This window comes from Panthera tigris, chromosome A3 (genome assembly GCF_018350195.1).
Source record: "Panthera tigris isolate Pti1 chromosome A3, P.tigris_Pti1_mat1.1, whole genome shotgun sequence".
Taxonomy (NCBI): domain Eukaryota; kingdom Metazoa; phylum Chordata; class Mammalia; order Carnivora; family Felidae; genus Panthera; species Panthera tigris.
The window spans coordinates 35979039-36003316 of record NC_056662.1 but is presented as its reverse complement, the minus strand read 5'-3'; the positions used below and the strand labels follow the sequence as shown (position 1 = coordinate 36003316).

The 24278-nt window shown below is 39.0% G+C and overlaps 1 protein-coding gene and 1 pseudogene across 2 annotated transcripts in view; both read right to left on the bottom strand.

Moving 5' to 3' along the window:
• Positions 1-22882, bottom strand: part of LOC102958094 (SLX4 interacting protein) — a 180021-nt gene extending 157139 nt beyond the window's left edge. Inside the window, exons 1-2 of one of the 2 annotated variants that reach the window (XM_042980910.1) lie at positions 22519-22882; positions 1282-1337 (exon numbers count right to left, since the gene is read on the bottom strand). In XM_042980910.1, the coding sequence (XP_042836844.1) occupies positions 1282-1308 (27 nt within the window). In that variant the 5' untranslated portion in view covers positions 1309-1337; positions 22519-22882. Of the gene's footprint in view, positions 1-1281; positions 1338-20994; positions 21295-22518 lie in introns of those variants that run through there. The other variant, XM_007086811.3, reaches the window with a different exon arrangement.
• Positions 1013-1109, bottom strand: LOC122237486 (annotated as a pseudogene).
• Positions 22883-24278: the final 1396 nt, after the last annotated feature.

The window sequence follows — 24278 nt, the reverse complement described above, 5'->3', positions numbered from 1 at the left end:
AATGTTTCTCAGTTGCAATAACAGATTCCAGAAGACAATGGCAAAATATCTCCCAAGTGCTGAGGACAATAATGCTCAACCTAGATTTCTATAACCAACTTTCTAGAGTTAAGACAAAAAATACATTCTTAGACAAACAGGGAAAGTTCACCACTTAACAATCTCTCATAAAAAGAAATACTACAGAACACATAGATACAAGAAATAATTGTAAGCAGTGAAATGTATAAGTATGTTGTAAATCTAATAAGCCATGACCTGATAAAAATAATATATAATTACAATATTAAATAGTATCTGACCTGGCTAACTACTGTAATTTGCCTGTTCTGGTGTTTTTGTTTTTAAGTTTATTTATTTTGCGAGAGAGAATGTACGTGTGCTGGAGGGGCAGAGAGAATCCCAAGCAGGCTCTGCACTGCCCGCACAGAGCCTGTCATGAGGTTTGAACTCACGAACCGTGACATCATGACCTGAGCTGAAATCAAGAGTCAGATGCTTAACCAACTGAGTCACCCACGTGCCCCTGTTTTGGTGTTTTGAATGCACTAAATGTAACACTAGTATAGAAAAGATGTCCTAAACAGCCAACACAGGTGAAGGCATCTCAGAGACCTTATACTATCACTTCTTCCCCTCTCCTTCCCTACCACCCCTCACACACGGTTCCCTCATCCCCCCACACTTGAGAAGGTCTCAGCCCCAGCCATCAAGAGAGACAGAAGAGAAACTTACAAAAATAAAACAACACAGAACGGCCGGGCAAGAGACTTCTGTACAGGCATTCACCCAACTGCAGCATTTGCTGCCTACCTCTTTATTTTCATCTGCTTTGTCATAATGAAAAATCATGTCACAGATATACAAACGTGAATAACAATTTTCAACATTAAGGACAAAGTTATGACCAAAAGGCATCTTACCTAGATTTTAAGCAACTCTCATAACCACATGAACTATTCATTTTCTCCTCTATCTCATTTTTAATTTTTTTCTCAAGGGAGACCAGGTTTAAAAATGAGGAAGCTTCACGAATTTGCATGTTATCCTTGTTCAGGGGTCGTGCTAACCTTCTCTGCATCGTTCCAATTTTAGTGTCTGTGCTGCCCCCCTCCATCTCATTCTTAACATGCAAATATTCAATCACCTAAAGTTGTCAGTAAAATCCCTAATTTAAAGAGGAGAAGGAAAGTTCAGGGCTTCAATTGTCAGTGCACACTGAACTCAGTTATATTAGCAAATGATTAACCATTTTAGAGAAGGCTATTAAGCGCTACTTACTTTAACAGCAAATTTCTTTGACGCCATGGTTTACTGATTCCAGAGTAATTACAGACCTTTAATGGAAAAGAAAAAGTTGTAAGTAAGTGTATAAACATCTTTTTCTATTTGGTAATATAAAGGAGAAAGGAAGACTGAATAATCAAATATCAATAAGTATTTGCAATTTAAATGTTTACTTATAACTGGTCCCAAAAATACATTAAATTAGTAACTTAAAAACCACTAACAAAGGAAAGCACAGACTCAGATGGATTCTACCAAATGTTTAAAGAATTAATATCAATGCTTCACATCCCTTTATTAAAAAAATAGAAGCATAGGGGCACCTGGGTGGCTCAGTCGGTTAAGCCTCCGACTTCGGCTCAGGTCACGATCTCGCAGTCCGTGAGTTCGAGCCCTGTGTCGGGCTCGGTGCTGACTGCTCAGAGCCTGGAGCCTGTTTCAGATTCTGTGTCTCCCTCTCTCTCTGACCCTCCCCCGTTCATGCTCTGTCTCAAAAAAATAAATAAACGTTAAAAAATTAAAAAAAAAAAAAATAGAAGCATAGGGCGCCTCGGTGGCTCAGTCGGTTAAGCGTCCCACTTCGGCTCAGGTCATGATCTCGCGGTTCATGGGTTCAAGTCCCATGTTGGCTCTGTGCTGACAGCTCAGAGCCTGGAGCCTGCTTCAGATTCTGTCTACCTCTCTCTCTGCCCCTCCTGTGTTCGTGCTTGCTCTCTGTCTCTCAAGAGTAAATAAACATTAAAAAAAAATTTTTAATCAGCTATATCACTAGGGAGTTGTGCAGTTGGAAGAGCCTGCAACTCTTAATCTCGGGGTCATGAGTTTGAGCCCCACTTTGGTACAGAGATTACTAAAAAATTATCAACAAATAAAAAATTTTTTAAAGCAGGTATATTTCTATATACTAGCAATGAATAATCCTCAAATGCAATTAAGAAAACAATTCCAGGGGCTCCTGGGTGGCTCAGTTGGTTAAGCATCTGATTCTTGATTTCGGCTCAGGTCATGATCTCATGGTTCAAGGGATTGAGCCCCCCATCAGGCTCTGCGCTGACAGTGTGGAACCTGCTTGTGATTCTCCCTCTCTCTCCATCTCTACCCCTTGCATCCCTCTCTCTCTTGCTATCAAAATAAATAAACATTAAAATAAAAAGAAAACAATTCCATTTACAAAAGCATCAAAAAGAATACTTATAAAAAATTTAACAGAAGGATAATGAGATTTGTACAACAAAATCACAAAACATTACTGAATGAAATTAAAAACTTAAGCAAATGGACAGACATCTCATGTTCAGGCACTGGAAGACAATACTGCTGAGATAGCAATACTTCCCGAATTGATCTAGATTCAACACAATCTCTATCAAAATCCCTGAATTCTTTATAGAAATTGACAAGTTTATCCTAAAATTCATATGAAAATGCAAGGGATCTGAATAACCAAAACAAGCTTTTCTTTTTTTAATGTTTATTTATTTATTTTGAGAGAGACAGCATGAGCAGGGGAGGGGCAGAGAGAGAGGAGAGAATCCCAACCAGATGTGAAGCTTGATCCCAGGGACTATGAGATGACAATCTGAGCCAAAATCAAGAGCCGGACGCCCAACCAACTGAGCCACCCAGGCACCCCACCAAAACAAACTTGAAAAAGAAGTTGGAAGACTCACACTTCCCCATCTGAAAACTTACTACAAAGTTACAACAATCAAGACAGGATGATACTAGCATAAGGATAGAAAGATCAATAGAATAAAATTGAGAGTCCAGAAATAGACCCTTACACATTTATAGTCAATTGATTTTTAACAAACATGTCATGACAATTTAATGGGGAAATAGTCTTTTCAATAAATGGTGCCAGGACAAATGGATATCCATATACAAAGGAATAAAGGTGGACTGCTACATCACACTACATGCAAAAATTAACTTCAAATCAATGAAAGACCAAAATGTAACACCTTTAAAACCGTAAAACTCTTAGAAGAAAACACAGATAAGATACGAAAGGCACAAGTGACACCCTGCCAACAAAAAGCTGATATTATCAGATGTCTTTGAAATTAAAAATTTCTGTGCTTCAAAGGACATTATCAAGAAAATGAAGAGAAAACCCACCAAAGGGGAGAAAATAACTGTAAATCATTTGATAAGGGACTCATGTCCAGAATACATAAATAACTCTTACAACTCATTAACAGAAAGACTAATAACCCAACTTAAAACTGGACAAAGGATTTGAACAGACAATTCTCCAAAGAAAACAAATGGCCAATAAGCATATGAAGAGATGTTCAAACTCATTGGCTATCAAGGAAATACGAATCAAAACCATAAGGACATACCACTTTACACCCACTAGCATGGCTCAAGTAAAAAAGACAAATAGTAACAAGTGTTGACAAAGATGTGGATAAATTAGAACTCTCATCATGGCTGGTGGGAGCTGCAGCCACTTTGGAAAACAGTTTGGCAATTCTCCCAAAAGTTAAACATACACTTGCCATATGATCCAGTATTTCCTAAGTATGAACCCAAGAAAAACATATGTCCACATAAAAATGTATACAGGAATGCTCACAACATTATTCACAATAACCAAAAAATGGAAACAACCCAAATGTCCATCAATTGATGAATGAATAAACAAAATGTGGTATATACGTACAGTGGAATATTCGTTGGCAATACAAAAGAATCAAATACAACTGACCCTTCAACAACATGGAAGTTGGGGCGCCGGCCCCGCACACCGTAGAAAATCTGTGTATAACTTGTGACTCCCCCAAAACTTAACTACTAATAGCCTACTGTTGACCAGAAGCCTTTCTGATCATATAGTTGATTAACACATATTTTGTATGCTACATGTATTATATATTGTATTCTTATAATAATGTAGGCTAGAGAAAAGAGAATACTAAGAAAATCCTAAGGAAGTAAAAATATGTTTATACTACTGTATTGTACTTATCAAAAAAAAAAAAATGTATAATCGGACCTGCACAATTCAAGCCTGTATTGTTCAAGAGTCAACTGTTCTAGGACGCCTGGGTAGCTCAGTTGGTTGAGCCTCTGACTTTGGCTCAGGTTCTCACGGTTCAGAATCTCACAGTTCGTGGGTTCGAGCCCTGTGTCAGACTTTGTGCTAATACCGCGTGGAGTCTAATTTGGATTCTTGGTCTCCCACTCTCTCTACCCCTCCCCTGCTGCTCAGGGGAAAGCTCCCCTGCTTTTCTCTTTCTCTCTCTCTCTCTCAAAAATAAATATTGAAAAAAAAAATTTTTTTAACATTTTTTATTGTTGAGAGAGAGAGAGAGAGACAGAGCACGAGCAGAGGAGGGACAGAGAGACGGAGACAGAATCCGAAGTAGGCTCCAGGCTCTGAGCTGTCAGCACAGAGCCTGACAAGGGGCTCGAACCCACGAACGTTGAGATCATGACCTGAGCTAAAGTAGGATGCTTAACCAACTGAGCCACCCAGGTGCCCGCCAAAAATAAACATTTAAAAAAATTTTAAAAACAAAAAGAGTCAACTGTTATATGACCCTTTACTGTGCTCAGCCCGGCAAATGCCCTCTCTCACCCTTGCAGAAACCTAGAGAATTACTTTCTGGAGAGGGTGAGACAGAGGATCTCTGGTCTGGAAAACACCAGGCACAGCATAAAGTGGGGCTACTCTACTGAAAAAAAGAGAAAATTAAGGGAAGATTTACAAACTTACTGATAACTTCCCCAACCCACATGCCCCTTATGATGGTTAATTTTATGTGTCAATTTATCTGAGTTATCTATGCCCAAATAACTAATAAGACATTATTCCTGGATATGTCTGTGAGGGTGTTTCTGGAATAAATTAGCATTTGAATTGGTGCACTGAGTAAAGCAGATGGCCCTCCCAAATGTGGGTGGGCATCATTTAATCCATTGAAGGCCCAAACAGAACAAAAAGGTGCAGGAAGAGTGAGTTGGGACACCCATATTCTCCTGCCCTCAGTCTTAAGCACTCCTAGTTCGAAGGCCTTTGCACGGAGAATGAATTACACCACTGGCTTTCCTTGTTCTCCAGCTGGCAGACAGCATATCGTGAGACTTCTCAGTCTCCATAATAGCATGAGCCAATTCCTATAATATTTATATATACCTCATACTGGTTTTGAGTTTCTAGAGAACCTTGACTAGTACACCCCTCTATCCTGCCTAGCCTCTCCAAATAGACTAAAACCTCCCGATTCAGGGAACTGGACTAACCTAAAAGGCAGAATCTAAATACTGACATCAGGGACTCTCAGGAAAAACCTAGACAGATGGCTCTAAAGTGAAGTCCACACCCACAAGCCCCACATCTGTATGGAGAACTGACTTCCAAATCTTTTTAGGCCCCACTCTCAAATACATGTAAACAACCAGGAATCACCTGCTATCCAAGGAACAACTCTTTCATGAAAGAAAACAAAACAAACAGAAAAAGAAATTACTTGGCCAAAACCGAGACTATGCAGGGAAAGGGAACCATTTTTTAAGAAACTATCATTAATATCAAGGAGATAGAAGATATTACAACCAAAAAGCAATACATACAATAACAAAAAATAAGAGAATTTCAGAAAACAACAAATTAAAATTATGATAGCTGAAATAAAAAACAACACAAGTGCTGGACGATCAAGTTCAGCAAGTCCTTCAGAAACTTCATCAAAAAGATGAAAAATAAGAAAGAACACATTAAAAATTAAAGGACCAGTACAGGAGGATCCATACATGAAAGTTAGGATGGAAACAACTCATATTAGGGCATATATCACAGTAAAACATCAGGCATTGGGAACAAAAAATTATATATATATATATTATACATATATGTAAGTAATATATATGTATAACATATACAATACATAATATATATATAAATATATAACACACACACACATATATACACAAAGTGTGTGGGAGGTGAGTGGAAGCAGTGGTAAGAAAATATTTGGCTCCAAACTGCTCAAACCAAATCCAGAGACTAAAAGACAATAGAGAAATAGCTTCAAAATTCTGAAGAAAATTGTTTCCAACCTCCAATTGCATTTTAAACATGAGGGGGAGGAGGCATTTTTAGACATGCAAGGTCTTAAAAAATTTAAATCCCATGCATCCTTTCTCAGGAAGCTACTAAAGATGTGCTTCACCCAAATGAGGAAATTAACCAAGAAATAGGAAGATACAGGAAACAGGAAGGCCAAGATAGGCAAAAGGCAGAGGAAATCCCAGGATCTGGTGAAAGCAGAGATCATGGGCTAGACCAAGAGGGAACCATCAGCACAGGCTACATTTTACAAGTCTCCAGGAGATGCATCTTTAAAAGTGTCTGCAAGCGCACAAAATTAATTTTAGACAACTGGTGGAGAATATGAGATTGAGAATGGGAACATGGAAAGCTAGGCAACTTATTGATATTAGGATAAACAAAAACTGCAAGAAAATAAAAAGAGTACTTCATATACAGCTGAGCTACAGCTAGCATTTATAGTCATGATAACAAACACTGAATCTTGACCTAAACAATATTATGTTTATGACATTATGAGGATGGGAAATATATACGTATTTGTGTATTATATGGTAGGGGCATAGGGGCTAACCTGAGCAAAAGCTCCCTTTAATGCTAAGGGAATGATTAGAAGCAAAGCTTAAAATCGATAAAAAAAAAAACAAAAACAACAATAACAACCACCACTACCTCAGTAGTAATAAAGCAGAAATATAGCAAGGAAGTTTGTGATATGGACCAATTGTTAAGTGCTAAACTTGGCTCCAACATGAAGAAGAGTAAGTTGAAGAAAGCTGCTCTGGAGGAAGGAATGAGGTGAAAAGGATGCCATAACTCATAAGCCTTGTACATGGAACTGTTTGCCTGTTTAAATTGTGTGCACAGAAGTTTTAGAGCAGCACTGTACAACAGAAATAGAATGCAAGCCACAGATGTACTTTCCAATTTTCTAGTAGCAGCAGTTAATAAAAAAGTAAAAGGAAACAGAGGAAATTAATTTTAATAATATTTTTATTTAACTTAAAAATCCAACACATTATCATTTCAGCATGTAATCAATATAAAAATATTTACATTCTTGGTGTTTTAACTAAGTCTTTGAAGTCAGGTGGCTATTTTATGTTTACAGCACATTCAGCTGGCCACATGACAAGTGTTTCATACCTGTGGTTAGTGGCTACCATAACAGACAGTGCAGTTTGAGAATGCTTGGGTTTTATAACAAGAGATGCACATATGTCTGTGTCCCAGATTCCCAATCCATAACATAGGGATAGAAATTATCAAAAGGATTAAATAAAATGACATGAAAACTCCCAATGAACTGGGCCCTTAATAAGGGTTAACAATTACTTAGTCAATGGTGATGTTTTAATTTTTTTTCAAAATTTGATAACCTTTGATTCTATTTTTTTTTAATGGACAAAAACATCCTTATCCAAACCCAATCACTTTAATTATTCATTTCTATTCTCTGAATGATGTAATACAGGTGATTCAGAAAAATTGTGAAGGACATCCACCTAGTAACTCCAAAAATAAGTTCCTGGAGAATCAGGAACATGTGTTTGAAACAACATTTACAAAGTCATCCTGAAAACTTTAGGTAGATCTTTATATTATTTAAGACTGATAAACACAAAATCAGTCCCCTTAAATACACTAAATTAAGTTTGAATAACTTCTGCTAAGAATTTAGGGAGTCCCTCACTGAAGGGTACTTAAGGTCTTCAGCTGATAGAGAAAAGGGAAAGAGAGTTTTGTCAGCATGTACCCAACCAAGCTGAAGCATGTGATCGAATTATTTTTTAATTGTACTCTGGTTTTCCCATATGTCCTTCCTTTCCTGAAGGACAGGTAGACCACACTGAAGGCTGCAGCAAGACTTTCAAACCATATCTGCCATTAGATAGATTACAGGCCATGTTACAGTGAAGGTTACATTTTTCAACTCAAAATAAGGTTCCAGTATTCTTTTTTAAAATGCTTATTTTTTTCTTTTTATTTTTATTAGTAAAGCAAGAGTAACTGAATTTTTCTAAGGACTGGATTCTTCAAAAAGTATCACTGAAGTCCCGTCTCAAAAATACGATCTGTAGGAATCTAGGACTGAAAAGTATATATTTTTGTATAAAATAATACGGTCTGCTAATGTAAAAATAGGCCACACATAAAAGGAACTACATAATACATTTTGCATATATATTTTTCTTAATTCCCTTCACCTATTTCATATTTTTACCTTTTGCATATTTTCAATTCATTTTTTAATATGATATAGCATTCTTCCTCTCAGTGTATATAGTTTTTTTTTCATTTGTTTCCACAATGTTTGGAGGCTCCAAAAGTCACAACTTTAGGGCTAAGAGAGACCTTACGAACGATCTACCCAGCCCTGCCATCTATTCCCCTAACAAATATACTTGTGAGATGAGGCCAGGGTCTCACAGCTGAGGGTCAAGGGCGAGAGAAGAGACTTGTCAACTCAGCCAAGGGCAAACTAACACCATCTGTCATCTGCAGAACTGCCAAGGTCGATTGCTAACTGGACTGTTAGCCCACCACCACCCCCCCCACCACCACCACATTCCCAAACCTCCATTGCCCACAAAGGCAAAAAAAAAATCCCAACAGAGTATGAGTTCAAATAGAGCTACATGAGTAGTGGTTCTCTCCTGCTAATGGAAGAAAGGAAGGAAGTCTATGGGTAAGGAAATGTGGTCTGAATTAAATTTACCATTGTGCTATGTAACATGGCATATATCTTCATAAACAAAAAATAAAGTTCATCAACATAAAGCCCATAACACATCTGGATAGCCAAGTGCACAGACATTGAGCCTGCATATCCGCTGAAGTCATTTCAGATAATGAAGATGTATTTCTTTTGTTTCATTATATCATTAGAGACAAGTGCTAGAAATGAACTAAACGGTGAACTGAAGCAGTCTGCTAATTCCCAAATATGGTAAAAGCACACTTAACCATCCTGGTAGAAACAGGTTCTTAAAGGTGAACAGCCCTCAGAGCACTGCCTGACACTAGAGGGCGCTCAAGAAATGTCTACTGAATGAAGAAATATTCCAGATAATGGGAGCTAAGTCATTTATGCACCCAACCATTTTATTTTTGCTGTTTTTAGAGAAATTTTCCAAAGAGTATATTGAATCTTTATGACTTTCATAAAAAAATGCCACATATTGATTATTTTTTTGATATTCAGAAGATAGTTACCACCTATCATCACACTGGGCAATACCCATATTAATGCCCCTCTGAGCTGTTACTCAACAATGGAGCCAGTGAAGTTTCTGGCAGATCTAGGCTTTCCTTGAGCTGTCAGAGTGCCTGTCTTCCAAGGTTACCTTTCCCCCTCAGTTCTGCAACTTAATTAGATAAGGCTAGAAACTTAAGGAACCAAGTTTGTCAGGTTAATGGGATATTTTCCAAGCCTCTCTTACATGGATTTGCATGGACTTCAGTGTGAAGGTAACAAAATGGCTGCTGCCTTAACTGTAAGATTTCTGAAATGATGAAATGGCTGAGTCATGATACACAGGACTGTACCCTCTGGGTTTGAGCCTCAGCATTTCATTCTTTCTGCCTCAGCAGGACAAGGCTGTTACACAGGTAGACTCATGTCTCTTCCATTTCAAAACCTTTGCTTTGTAATCCAAAATCCAACAGCAGTTCAAGGAACAAATAATACCAGTTTACAAATTTAAGAAGAGGGAAGCTGCTCCATTCCATAACTCATTTTATGAAGTCCTGACAGCAAAGCCCGACAAGGGAAGTGTAAGAAATGAAAATCACAGCCAATTCTACACCTGAACATACAGGCAAGAAACCTGAATAGAAGCAACTGAATCTAACATATGAAAACTATACCAGAACCAAGTGAAGTTTATCAGAAGAGTGCAAGGTCGGTTTAACACTAGAAAAATCACCATAATAAAAAACTAAAGTAGGAAAAAAAAACAACACAAGGTCATTTTAATAGGAGTAGGAAAAAATAAAGAACAGTAGAAATCTGAGAAAAGAAATTTCTTAATAATAGGAGCACATGGGCAGCTCAGTCAGAAGAGCAGGCAACTCTTGATTGCAGGATCATGAGTTTCAGCCCCACATTGGGTATAAAGATTACTAAAATTAAATAAATAAATAAACTGGGGCACCTGGATGGCTCAGTCAGTAAAGCAGCCGACTTCGGCTCAGGTCACGACCTCATGGTCCATCAGTTTGAGCCCTGCATCAGGCTCTGTGCTGACAGATCAGAGCCTGCAGTGGATTCTGTGTCTCCTTCTCTCTCTACCCCTGCCCTGCTCATGCTGTCTCTGTCTCTCTCTGTCTCTTTCTCAAAAATAAATAAACATCAAAATGTTTTAAAAAATTAAATATTTAAATAAACTTTTTTAAAAGTTCTTAATCATATGAAAGCATCTACAAAAAATGTAGCAAACATACTTCATAATAAATCATTAAAAGCAATTTCTTTAAAATAGGTAGAAAATATAGATTTCATACTACTTGGCAATAAGAATGAAATCATGCCATTTGCAGCAACATGGATGGAAATGGAAGGTATTATGCTGAGTGAAATCAGTCAGAGAAGCACAGATATCATATGTTTTCACTCATATGTGGATCTTGAGTAACTTAACAGAAGACCATGGGGGGAAGGGAAGAGCGAAAAAATAGTTACAAACGGAGGGAGGCAAACCACAAGAGACTCTTAAATACAGAGAACAAACTGAGAGTGGATGAGGGGTGGGGGAGAGGAGAAAGTGGGTGATGGGCATTGAGGGATGAGCACTGGGTGTTGTATGTAAGCCAATACGACAATAAATTATATTTAAAAAAGAAAAAAGAAAAAAAATGTAGATTTCAAAATATCTTTTAGGAGCACCTGGGTGGCTCAGTCAGTGGAACATCCCACTCTTATTTTGACTCAGGTATGATTCCGGGGGGTCATAGGATCAAGCCCTACATCGGGCCTGTGCTGAGCACAGAGCCTGCTTAAGTTTCTCTCTTTCTCTCTCTCTCTCCCTGTCCCTCTCCCCATCTCAGCCTCTCTCTCTAAAAAATTTTTTAAAAAGTAAAAAAAATATCTTTTAAACTAGCATCCCACAAATATAAAATATTTGGAATACATTTAATAGGAAATGTGTAAGGCCTCATCAAATTGTCCTTCCAACTTATTACAGTTCTAAGCACAATCCTGAATAGGGAATCTGAGAAAGAGCAAAGAGGACTAAGATACTTGGAGGAGAGGAAAGAAGAAAAAACAAAGGAGGAAGTTTGTCTAACTAGATACAGCGAAATTGCAATGCTACAGCAAATAAAATAATCTGTACTGGCAAAAGGGTAAACAGGCCAAAGGGACAGACCACACAGACTAGAAGGAAACAAACCCACCCACCATCTATGGATGATAGAAGTGGCACTGCACATCAGTGGGAAATGAAGAGATCATTCACTCAATAAAATGTGGTTGAACAACTATTTATCCATTTGAAAAAAGATGAAATTGGCACACTATTTCACACAACACACAGAAATCAATTACAGATGGACTAAAAACCAGAACCTCTTACAAAAGTTTTCAAGAACTCAAAGTAAAGAAGTTGGTTTTTGTTTTTGTTTTGTTTGTTTTAAATTTACTTATTTATTTATTTGGGGAGGGGAAAAGCAGAGAGAGAGGGAGAGAGAGAATCCCAAGCAGGCTCCATACAGTCAGCACACAGCTTGACATGGGGCTCGATGTTACAAACTGAGAGATCATGACCTGAATCAAAATCCAGAGTCAGACACTTAACTAACTGAGCCACCCAGGCACCCCTACAGGAGGAGTTTTTTAACTGCACACAACAAGTACAAACCATAAAGGAAAAAAAAAAATGGTAGATCTAGCCATATTAAAATCAAAACTTCCCTACAGCCTGATGAAAATAGTTGCAATTCACAAATCCAACAACTCTTATAACTAGAACATATAAAGAACTCTCAAAACTTACAAGTAAAAAAACACAATGTAGTCAGAAAATGGGCAAAAGACATAAACAGATATCTCACCAAAGAGGATATACAGATGGCAAATAAGTACATGAAAAGATGTTCAACATCATCAGCCATCAGAGAAATGCAAATAAAACCCCAATAAGGTATCACCATATACCTACCAAAATGCCAAATAAAATATCAACACCAAATGTTGATGAAGATACAGAGAAAATGTATCTCTCATACACTGCCAGTAGGACTGTAAAAGTGGTACAGCCACAATGGAGAAGAGATAGGTTTCTTATAATACTAAATATGCACTTACCATATGACTCAAAACCACTCCTAGGAATCTATCCCCAGATAAATGAAACCTAGGCTCACATAAAAATCTGTATACAGAAGTTTAAAAACTGTGGTTTAGTGTAAAATAAAAATACTAGGAAGACTAAAAAAAAAATCTGTATACAAATGTTCGCAGCAAACTTTATTCATAATAACCCAAAACTAGAAACAACCCAGATGTCCTTCAACGGGTGAATGGTTAAACAGACTGTGGTCTAGCTATACCATGAGATATTAGTCAGCAATAAAACAGAATGAACTGTTGATACAGGTAACAACTTGGATGGATCTCAGGGAATTATGCTGAGTGAAAAAAAAAAGACAACCTGAAAAGGTTGTTTCATGTATGATTCCATTTATATAACATCCTTGAAATAACAAAATTATATAAAATTATATAGACATTTCACTTCTATAAAAAAATTATAGAAGTGAAAAACAGATTAGAGGTTGCCAAGGATTAAGGATGTGGAAGGAGTATGTGGTTTTATATGAAGAGGTAGCAGGAAGGAGCCAATGGCAATGGAGTTCTGTACCTTGATTGTGGTGTTGGTTACATGAACAGACGTGATAAAATGGCACAGAACTAAAGAAATACATGTAAAAGTGCTTAAATGTAAGAACTCTGCATTGTACCAATGTCAATTCTCTGGCTTTAATGTTTGCCAGGGTACACAGGACCCCCCCCCCATCTTTTCTGCCTGTGAATCTATAATTATTTCAAAATAAAAAGCTTGCAAAAATTAAAACTTCTGTTCATCAAAATACACCATAAAGACATGGGGGGGTGACAAACTGGGACAAGATATTTACAAGACACATAATCATCAAAAGACAACAATCCAAAATTAAACAATCCAATAGAAAAACAGGGAAAGGGACACTCAGAGCAAGGTGTCCCTGTCTTCCAGCCAAATCTGCAGGTCCAGCAAGGTAGTGGGAAACAGAGGTGAAAGAGTTTCCTGATCCCTTCTATTATTTACACCTTCACAATCACTGTGCGACAACCAATCATGACTCTTACCTCCTTTGGGGAGGTGGGAGGGGTGTGTCTCTCAGTATTCTTTCACAAAAGCTGAGAAGCATCAAGTCTAAATGCAAAAAGACCATTTACCAGGGAATCTGGGGAAAGCACACACTCTGCTCTTTTCTCTGACTGGAGGCAAAGAGCCCATCATCTGGGAAGAACAGATGACAGTCAAAGGCGGAGCCGTCTGCCTCCCACAAGAAGGAAAAATCACGACTTGGTGATGCCAGGAAGTCCCAGACCCCAAAGAGCTGGTTATCCTGAAGGTCGCCACAACCACAGCCTTTTAAAGTACCTCCTGTTTCCATCTTTATACTTCTCCATCCCCGAAGCCATCACTAGAGGTAACTGAGCAGAACTGTGTGCTGGCATCTCCCACACTGTCACAGGCCCTCTGCCCACCCCTCTATCCCACGGCTCAGGCAACTTCACAGCTTCAGTGGCCCCACACAGCCAACTCCATCATGTGTCCTCGAACATGCGGCTCCAGCCCTCACCATCTTCACCCACACAGGCAGTCCTAGAGGAGTTATCCTCTGAAACCCAACTCAGACACCACCTGCTCCTTGGAGGCCTCCACAAATCTCCAGAATGAATCACTCTCTTCTCTGAGCCACATCTGCACCTTACACCACCATTACTCTCACACTTAGCTCAGCGAATTACACATAACTCTGATCCTCAGTCTGTCTCCTCTGCCTGACCAAAAGTGTCCTGAGGACAAGGTCCAACCCTGTCTTCTTTGATACCTGGTGCAGGGCACAGGTATACATCAAAAGTGTGCTGACTTGAGCCTATTGATGTTACTAAATAAGGGCTACAGACTGTTAATTATTTTTCTAGATTTATACCTATTTATCTAATGCATCCTTACTGTCCCCAAATCCCAAATCCCACATTAAGCCTTTTTAAAAGGAGGTCAAAGCACTATGGACCTATTTCAATACATAAATAAGACTTAAGTTGAATGTATCACCAGCCTCAGTTGAAAAGCTTGTAATACACATAACCTTGTAAAAAGAAGATCAAAATGTTTCCTCTTGAAAATAATGGGCAACAGATCAGAGGTATTGTTGAAGTTTAGGCCATAAATGTGAGTTTTTCACTGCATAATTTTTTTTTGTTTTTAAAATACTGACATTCTAACAAGCACTTGAATGGAAAAGATATTATCAGCCTCTGTATTCATTCAATTTTAAATCTGGAACATAGTGAGGTTTTTCTAGACTTGCTTTACTGATATTAAAAACTAAATGTGCGCATACACACACACACACACACACACACACACACAAAGCAAGTATGCATCTTAAAAAAGTACTTTCCTAGGTCCTTAAAGTTGCCTTCAGGAGGGAGCAACAAGTTCAGTGCCCACGGTTTAAAGCATAATGTTAAAAAATCTTGCTATCAGAGCTTCCAGTTAAAGTCCAAGTTCAGTGGAATTTTTAATTTAATTTGCCTGATTTTAAGAACTTCAGGACAATATCCAACAAGATCAATTTTCTGAATATCTGAAAACAATTTACGTGAGTATGCCAAGAAGTTAATGTATATTATAAATCTTACAAATAACATCCTCTATTCTGCATTCTTGAGCCCACTTTCCCGGGCCTGAGAATAGGCATTCTTTTCAAAAGAAGAGACTTTGAAAGAGCATGACCCCTCCAAAAATATGTGTGCGTAAATGTCTTTCACAGAGAGGGAAAGATTCTAAGATCCTTAAGAAAATTTGGAGGGAATGGAAGTAGATTAAACATTATCACATGATTGTCCTGTCATTTAAATACAAAGCAGAGATAAACGCTAATAAAGAAAGTCAGTGACCTTCTAGATTATTCTGTGGGAAAATCCAAGGCATTCTGAAATTCACATTTGTCTTCCTTTCAGAATTGCTGGCCTGTGTCATAAGCCAAACCAACTACTCCAGATTAAGAAGACTAGAAATTAATTTTAGGTTTCTAATCTCTGGATTTCAAGTTTTATCAAGAAAATTATTATACTTCCTTTTTTCATCTTACCAAGATTTCACTAACTAGGGGAGCAGAAACAGAAAACAAAAGCCCTAGAACTCCTGAAGTTGGAATGCGCACACACACACACACACACACACACACACACAGCAAAAACCAGTATCAAGGAAAAATCACAAACTAACAAAATACCACAGAAAACTGACAAATGAACAAAGATGCTGCCGGTGACCACTCAGATAAAGCTTAAGGAGGCGACCTCAGTGTAAGAAAGAATCAGCTTTTCCTATTACTCAAATGGTCATTTTGAATTCCAAAATCAGCTTGTAAAAAAAGGAAAACAAAACGAAAACCCAGGGAAGCTCCAACAGTGAAAAGTGGATAATACAAGTGACAAAAACATAAGGGCTTTTTTTCTTTTTGTGTTTAAATGTAGGTCAAATATTGAAATCCTCTACCAAAAATAATTCCACAGAACAGTCCTACCTTTCAGTCACTCTACATCCTTAATCCAGATCCATGATCTGGGCCCCTCATATCATGCTATGCCCATAGAAAATCCTCACTGGGCCCGGCATGGAATGCTTCATTAATAGGAAAGATCTAATTTTTATTTAATACTTTGTCAGAAAGACACAGGCACCTGTCCATGGAGGCAGTCATGGTCTTCAGGTTCTAGTAAAACAGACATGCAGTCAAATCCTGCCTCTTCAAGTGATCTCAGACAAGCTACTCAATTCTTCTGTCTCCCGTTTTCTTATCTATGAAGTGGGATAATAATGAGTATCTATCTCCAGGGTCCTATGAAGATTCCATAAGATCTGATATGTAGTATTTGGAAATTCCTTGGTCAGTCTCTGTTAACCATAATCATTATAAACATTGCCAGGCACAGACAGACAGGTCCTGATCAATCCACTTCATAGCCCAAGCCCCACTCTGATTACAACTGTTTTCCAGCACCTTCACAATACAAAATAACTTCCATAATCATTAACATAATTGTCTTAAAATCTAATATTTTTGACGTGAAAACTATAGAGATGGAGTACAGCTCTTTAGTTGCTATTTGGAGGGAGAGTTACTACAAGGGAGTAGCAGGAGGGAATTTGTGGGGGGGTGGTGACGGAACTGTCCAGCAGTCTGACTGCCACAGTGGTTATAAAACTCAGTGCACTGGTCAAAATTCATGAAAGTGTATACCAAAAAGAATGAATTTTACCATATGCAAATATAAAATATTTTTTTTAATTGCAAAACAAAAAATTCTAACTAGAGAAATCAAAATAGTGCCACAAACGAAATTAAATGTCCGAGACATCATAACAGCAATATTCTATATATTATCCTATAACTAACCTAAGTCAAATCCAATTTTAGTTACCAGCTCCGATTTATTCAAGCACAAAATGTCAATATTAATCAGGAGGCACTGCTTGTCTATAACAGAAGCAAAGACTTTTTTTTTTAAATATTTATTTATTTATTTTGAGACAGAGCACAAGCAGAGGGGGTACAGAGAGAAAGGGGGAGAGAGAGAATCCCAAGCAGGCTCCATGCTCAGTGCTGAGCCCACAAACCATGAGATCATGACCTGAGCCAAAATCAAGAGTCGGAGGCTTAACTGACTGAGCCACCGAGGCACCCCAGAAGCAGACTTTAGAAATGTACCTACACCAACACTAAATGAGTGGTATTCTTCATTTACATTTCTACTTTGTTGCCTAATGAGTAGGTTCTTAGTATGCACCCGTTATCGTTTACAATCTCCAAAAGATAATATACAAGTAGTAGGTTTTAAAGATTTAACACAGCTTAAAATGTTTAGGCATGTACACATCAAGAGATACAATAACTAAAAAGTCAATACATGCATTTTGTATTTTAAAAAAGCAAATTTTCACTCAGAAAACATTCATCCATAAACTACCAAACACAAAGGTAAAACCTCCCAATACATACACATTTACACATTTTACCAGTCACCTCCTGGTTTCAGTATACACAGAAGGCATGGCCACCAAAAATTAGACTTTTTTTTTCCAATTCAAATAAGCTAGAGAGGAACAAAGCAATGTGAAAAGGAGTACTGTGAAAATAAAAACCTAAATGCCCTTCAACTGTTAAATGTGTAAACCAATTACAGTACATCTAGCAAGATACTACCTAGCAATTAAAAAGAAATGAATTATTGATACTTGCAACAAAGAAGACTCTAAATCATGAAAAGAAACCAGACACTCCCATAACTCCCACCAAAAAAGATCATGTACTATACAATTCCTTTTAGATAAACTACAAAATGCAAAGTTATCTATAGTAACAGAGAATGGATGAGTGGTTGCCTGAAAGAAAGTTACCAGAAGGATTATAAAACAGCAAAAGGAAATTTGGGGGAATGATGGATATATTCATTACCTTGACTATGGTGATGGTTTGACCAGTATATACATGTCAAGCGTATCAAACTATATACTTTATATATGTGCAGTTTACTGTATGACAATTACAGATATAACATGGTGATATTCCTCGTTCAGCCCCACACCAACACAAAAAAGTGATTATCACAATGAAACAAGTCATATAAATTTTTGGTTCCCCAGTGCATGTAAGACTGATATGTAAACTATACTATTCTATTAAGTGTGTCACAGCATTATACCTAAAAAAACAATGTACATTAAAAACAATGTAAATTAAATAAGGCTTTATTACTAAAAAATGCTAACGATCACCTGAGCTTTCAGCAGTTGAAATCACTGATCACAAAGTACCATAACAAATATAATGAAAACGTTTGAAATATTGTGAGAATTATCAAAATGTGACATAAAGACATGAGGCAAGCAAATGCTGTTAGAAAAATAGCACCAATAGACTTGCACAGTGCAGGGTTGCACTGAACCTTCAATTTGTAAAAAACACAGTATCTGCAAAGCACATTAAAGATATGCCTATATTTCTCAATAAGGCTGTTGAAAAAGACCATTAAAAAAAAATTCATATTCCTAGTACATTCTGTTTAGATCACCACCATCTCTTCCAAACAGGTGAATATCCGAAAGTCATGGAACTTTTTCCCTTAGTGATTTCCATGCATGAACAAAACCTTAATAACCTAAAGATTTAATAAATAACAACGGTTAATATCCACATAGCTGTGATCACGTGCCAGACATTGTTTTAAGTACTTTTCTGACACTAACTTATCTAACTCTCACTTTAACCCTAGTTTACAGATGAGAAGACTGAAGCAGAATGTTATCTGCTCAAGGTCACACAGCTAGTAGCTGGTGGAAGAGCTAGGATTTGAACCCTGGGGTGTGACTCTGAAGGTCATTTTTAAGTTCATTTCCTTGCCCTATGCTCTACTGGCACACACAAGACACCATATGTGAAAATCAAAAGCAATACATATTGCACTTAAAGAATACTTCCATACACACACAGAAGTATTTGCTACATTTTGAAAACTCCCAGGAGGCTAAATAAAAAACAACACATTGGAGCACCTGGGTAGCTCAGTCTGTTGAGCACTGACTCTTTATTTTGGCTCAGGTCCTGAGCACATCAGGGTGCGCTCTGAGCTTGGAGCCTGCTTAAGATTCTTTAACCCTCTCCCTTCCTTGTGTGCTCTGATAAAAAAAAAAAAAATTAAACAAATAAATAAAAATATTTTTTTTAAACCTTCATTCTTTTCCCAATTAATAGGTGGAAAAAGGACAAGCCAGAAAGACTGGACAACTTGCTGAGCACACAGAATAAATGATAAATTGACTGGTTCTTGGGAAGCTGGTTCACCACATTTCCAGTCCAATTCTCTCCAATGCCTTCAAAGTCCTAATTAATTTAAGTAAATCTACCTGGGAGACAAAAATCTAAATACAGCATGTGAAAAACATAAAAGTAATTTGCTGTTCTCTCAAACACCTTATTGGTTCCTAAATTCCATCCACAGGGTCTAATATTCTGCAGATAGTGGCCTACAGTCTTTTTTTTTTTTTTTTTAATGCTGTCCCCACCCCATCTTCCAAGTGATTTTCAGGAGCAGCTAGGATTGAGAATTCCTGAGACAAATGAGATTTAGATTTCTCATTGAAAAGACAGAAGAGAGCAAGATGCCACAAAAACTGGTCAAGCATGGCCCAGGGTTTTCCAAATCAATACTGAACTACTGAACACATGCAGGCTTTTGAATTCGACTTCTAATAAATTAAAAGTAAAAATATGCACAGAGGAAAAATGTGCACACAGGTGTTGCCATGGCAACAGTTACATAACATACCAGAATGACAAATTCTCAGCTTTTTAGAATCTAAATTGGCATTCGGACATCAAATTGATAACTAAAAGCAAAGGAAAATATGTCACATATCCGATGCATGTAAAACACGGAATAAACAACACATTGTGAACTGTTTAAGAACCGCAGGTTTAAAAGAGACAGTCTATAGCTGATGCCCCGAATTAATGCTCCTTGAACTTTAAGGTGCACTCCCTAGAAAAGATTCTTGAGTCAGTGGGTCTTGGGATGGAGTCTGAAACTAACGTTTCTGAAAGGCTCCCAGGTGATGAGAGTCAGTATACCACACTTTGAGCAAGACCCTAAACCTTGAATACTGATCATCAAATTAGCCAACTGGTCTTCAAATATGGGGGTGTCTAGGTCCCAAGAAACAAGTGTCAATACAATTTACCCCTAGTATGGAAAAAGCAAACAAACAAACGTGAGGATACTGAGAAAGAAGCCAGGGGATACTTGTTGTCAGTCTTGTGGCTTAAGAACCATAGAATATTGTGACTCACCGCAACCTAGTAGCTGTCGAGGTCAGTTGGAATGTAAATTCCATGAGAGAGAGGGGTTGTTTGTTTGGTTTACCGCAGAATCTTGATGGTCTAGCACACATCAGGTACTCAATAAATCCAATGAATAAATGAACGGGCAGTATATACAAACACAATCCGTATTTATGTCACAACCTAAAAATGTCTGAGACTGTATTTGTATAAATCGTGGTCGGCAACCATAGTTTGATACAAATACCTGGCCCATTCACTGATTTTGTCCTAAAAAAAAACAAAAAATTACCCAGAGTAATACTTTCACTTTCAAGCCCAGGTTTCTTGCATCCTCTGTTAACAACTCTTTAGCACTTTGAAAACAACGAGAAAAAGGTGGAAGCACAGGAAAAAGAATTCAGAAAAGGCTCAAAAATCAAAGAGAAAAAAAAAAAAAAACAGAGGGGGAGAGGAGATGGGCAAATAGTTCAGTGCAAGTGAAGGACCATCTCAGGTTGTCAGGAGTTCCATGTTCTTACCTATGATGGTGGCAGGGTTTGGGTTCGGGCTTTTATTAGTTTTGTTACTGTCCAGGGTCACTGGTGGAGTAGTACTTGGCTGAGCAAACTTAGACTACACAGGCAGCAGGCTCTGAAGCCCACCTTCAGGTGCTTTGGGGACTCAACCTTCGGCCTTACTTCCCCTTTCCCAGGGTCTCCCCGCGCGTAGGGTGGGAGGGGGAGGGGAAGCTGCCGCTGCCCAAACACAAGATGATTTGGGCAGCCTCACTGCCGCCTTGAAGCCATAACCAGGAGTTAAGATGGCTGCGAAACACTGGGTGAGGGGCCTGAATAGCGAGAAGGATCTGCCCGAAAGAAAAATGGCCACCGTTCATTTCTCAAGGACAGCCCAAAACAAAAATGGCGACCAAGGCTGGCCATTCAGAGACTAGGAACGCAGTGAATAGGATTGGCAGGTAACGAATCTCCATTACCCATAGTGCTAGACAGCAGAGGTAATCGAGAGAAAAAGAAAACCCAACTTTTTTGTGGTACAGAGCTTCTTGATACCGGAAAGTTACTAACACAAGAATTACATTATAAAAACGGTTGGAAAGTAAAGGTGGTTTTCACGATACCAGATAAACTCTAAAATAGCGATTAACATAATTCCCTCCATAATTATTTTGAATGCTACAAGAGAATGAAAGTTTTGTCCTCGAACTAAGAAACAGGACGGGGAGAGAGCGCCAAAATTATCCACTTTGAGGACAGCAAGTGTTGGCTGACTCCTAATCTCCCCGTAGGCCTCCCCCTACAAAGAGCTGAGGGCAAAAGCTTTGTGATGTGGCCCGCTCGCACTGCGCATGTCCACTTTCCAGTGCGATGCGGGGACGTGGTGGTAGTCCAATCCTTTTCTCCTGGTTTTGAAGGCACACGTAAAAAGGCGGCGAGGAACTGGCGCTGAAAACGAACCGCGCCTTGTGATTGGTCAAGTCTGGGAGGACGGAAGACTACCGCGAACTGTTGACTACTGTGTGATTCATTCAATAAATGTCTCCTAAACGCGGGCCATGAGGCAGATACTGTGCCCTAACAAGTCCATTTGATGTTAAATTCTTTGGTTTCAACACATTTGCTGAGACTGATGCTAAATAAGCTCCGCCCCCTGGCCCTTTTCGGTCTGGGCCAAAAGCTTTCAGGGCTGAGACCCTCACTAAAACCCGGAGAAGCGGATTTTGAGCAGCGCACGCGCCAACTACAGAACTACGCATGCTCCGTCTCCAAGCCCCGAGCGCAGGTTGCCGGGACAGGCTGCGGCGGCTCCGTGCGGCTCGGCCTCTGGGGCCAGCTGGTGGCGGTGGCCTAGAGAGGCTCAGCGGCTGGTGGGCAGGTGAGAGCTCTGGAACCTCAGGTGGAAAAACCTGCTTTCTACCTGGCCGAAGAGAGGGGAGGTGGGCTTGTTGGTGCCCCTTGCCCCCTCTCAGGTCACTCGTGTCTTCACTGAAGGATATTTGGGGGCGGGGACAAGGAGGCCGGCTCCTTATAAAATTAAAGACCTACCCTTAAAATAGCCATGGGCAGTAAATACTTGCAGCTGGAGGGAATGTGAATGGCGGTAGGGCGGCTAAGAATTCCAGGTGTAGACCCTCTTCCCCTCGCATCTGCGCGGCCACGCCGTGGAGTAGATGGAAAAGGTGTTCCAGTGAAAGCACCGATTGCACCTGCGCTGCCACCTTCTAGCTGAAATCTGTGTGACTTGTTGGTCACTCCTTCGCAGGGAGAGAGCACACTATGCCTGTGTCTATGTGGGAGGTGACGGCCACCCTCTGACGTGGAACTGGAAGTCAGAACTGTTGGACAGCAGGGTTAGTGCCAACTGCGTGAAAGCAGAAGCAGGACTCACAAGATTTTGACATTAGGGGGACGGAATCCTTTTGAGATGAAGACGTCCTGCGTCATGTTTATCTTCTCCAATAGGACCGTGCCCAAATACTGTAACTGTCTCAGAGGTTCTCAATTCTGGCAGTTTAGTCATTCATTAACTTCCTCCATATATTTATATATCCACATTTGTTGTATACGTATATATATAATTGTGTGTACGTACACACACACACACTGAGTTAGCAGATTCGTCAGTGACCAAGACAGACATAGTCCCTGACCACATACAGCTTATATTCTAGTGATAGGAGAGGGAACAATAAACAAGTACGCTAACAGTGAACAAAGTGTTTCCAGATTATCCTAGGTGGGTTCCCAGGGAAGGAGATTTGTGGGCAGGACATTTATTAGGAAGGATTTTTCTGGATCTTACCAAGGAAGAAAGGAAGCAGGAATGGGTGGATAGAAAAAGTTAAGCTGCAGTTCAGTCCCAAGGGAACTCTAGGTGATGGTTTGGCCCTTCAGAGGTGTCCCAAGTTGGAGGGAAGAGCCAAGTCTTTATACCTGGGTGGTCATTGGATGCCTATTGCCCTGGAAAGAAGGCCTGACTTCCCTTGTCTTCAGCCAAGTGTGTCCTGTAAAGGGACTGACAACTGAGATCTGTCTCAGTAATCCGGAGAGCTGGGGAAATAAGCCTTTCATTCTTAAAGGGGATCGAGGTGGCACATCACAGCATTCAGCACAATGGGAGGGCTTCAGAAGTAATGGTGGGATGTGCTAGAGAATAATGGTGGTGGAAGAGGGAAGAAACTTTAGGCTGAGTGCTCAGAGAAGGACTCTGAGTAGGTGACATCTGAACTAAGCACAAGAATGAAACCGTGCGTAGGACAAAAGGAGGAAGACGCTCCACTTTCTGTTATGCGCTGAGAATATAACCGAGAAAAAACAATGGCTGCTACCTCCTGCTGCAGTGGGTGGCTGTTACTGGTTTTTATAGATATTGACTCCCTGCTACTACCAAAGATGGAGTATGTAAAAATAGATGGAAGATAGGGGAGAAACTGAGAAGTCTGGAAGTTTTGAGAAAATAGTCAACTTGGTAAAGACTTTTAATCTCTACAGTTTGGGTGGTTTTTTTGTTGTTGTTGTTTTTGCTCGAATACAGCATTTAATCATGTTTTATTTGGATTGTACCTTTCTCTTCTCAGGCTTGTATTCTCTTTTGAGAACAGGAACCATGCCTTATTCAGTTTGGTAGTTACCACCACACTCACACCATCCCCCACCCAGCCTAGTGTCCTGCTAGCACCTAACAGACACTAAGTAAACATTCAAATAAAATTAATCTCACACATATTGGAAGTGAAAATTGATAAGCCCTAAGTGATATAAACACTGTTTGGAGATACGTCTTTATAATATTTCTCAGTTTTATA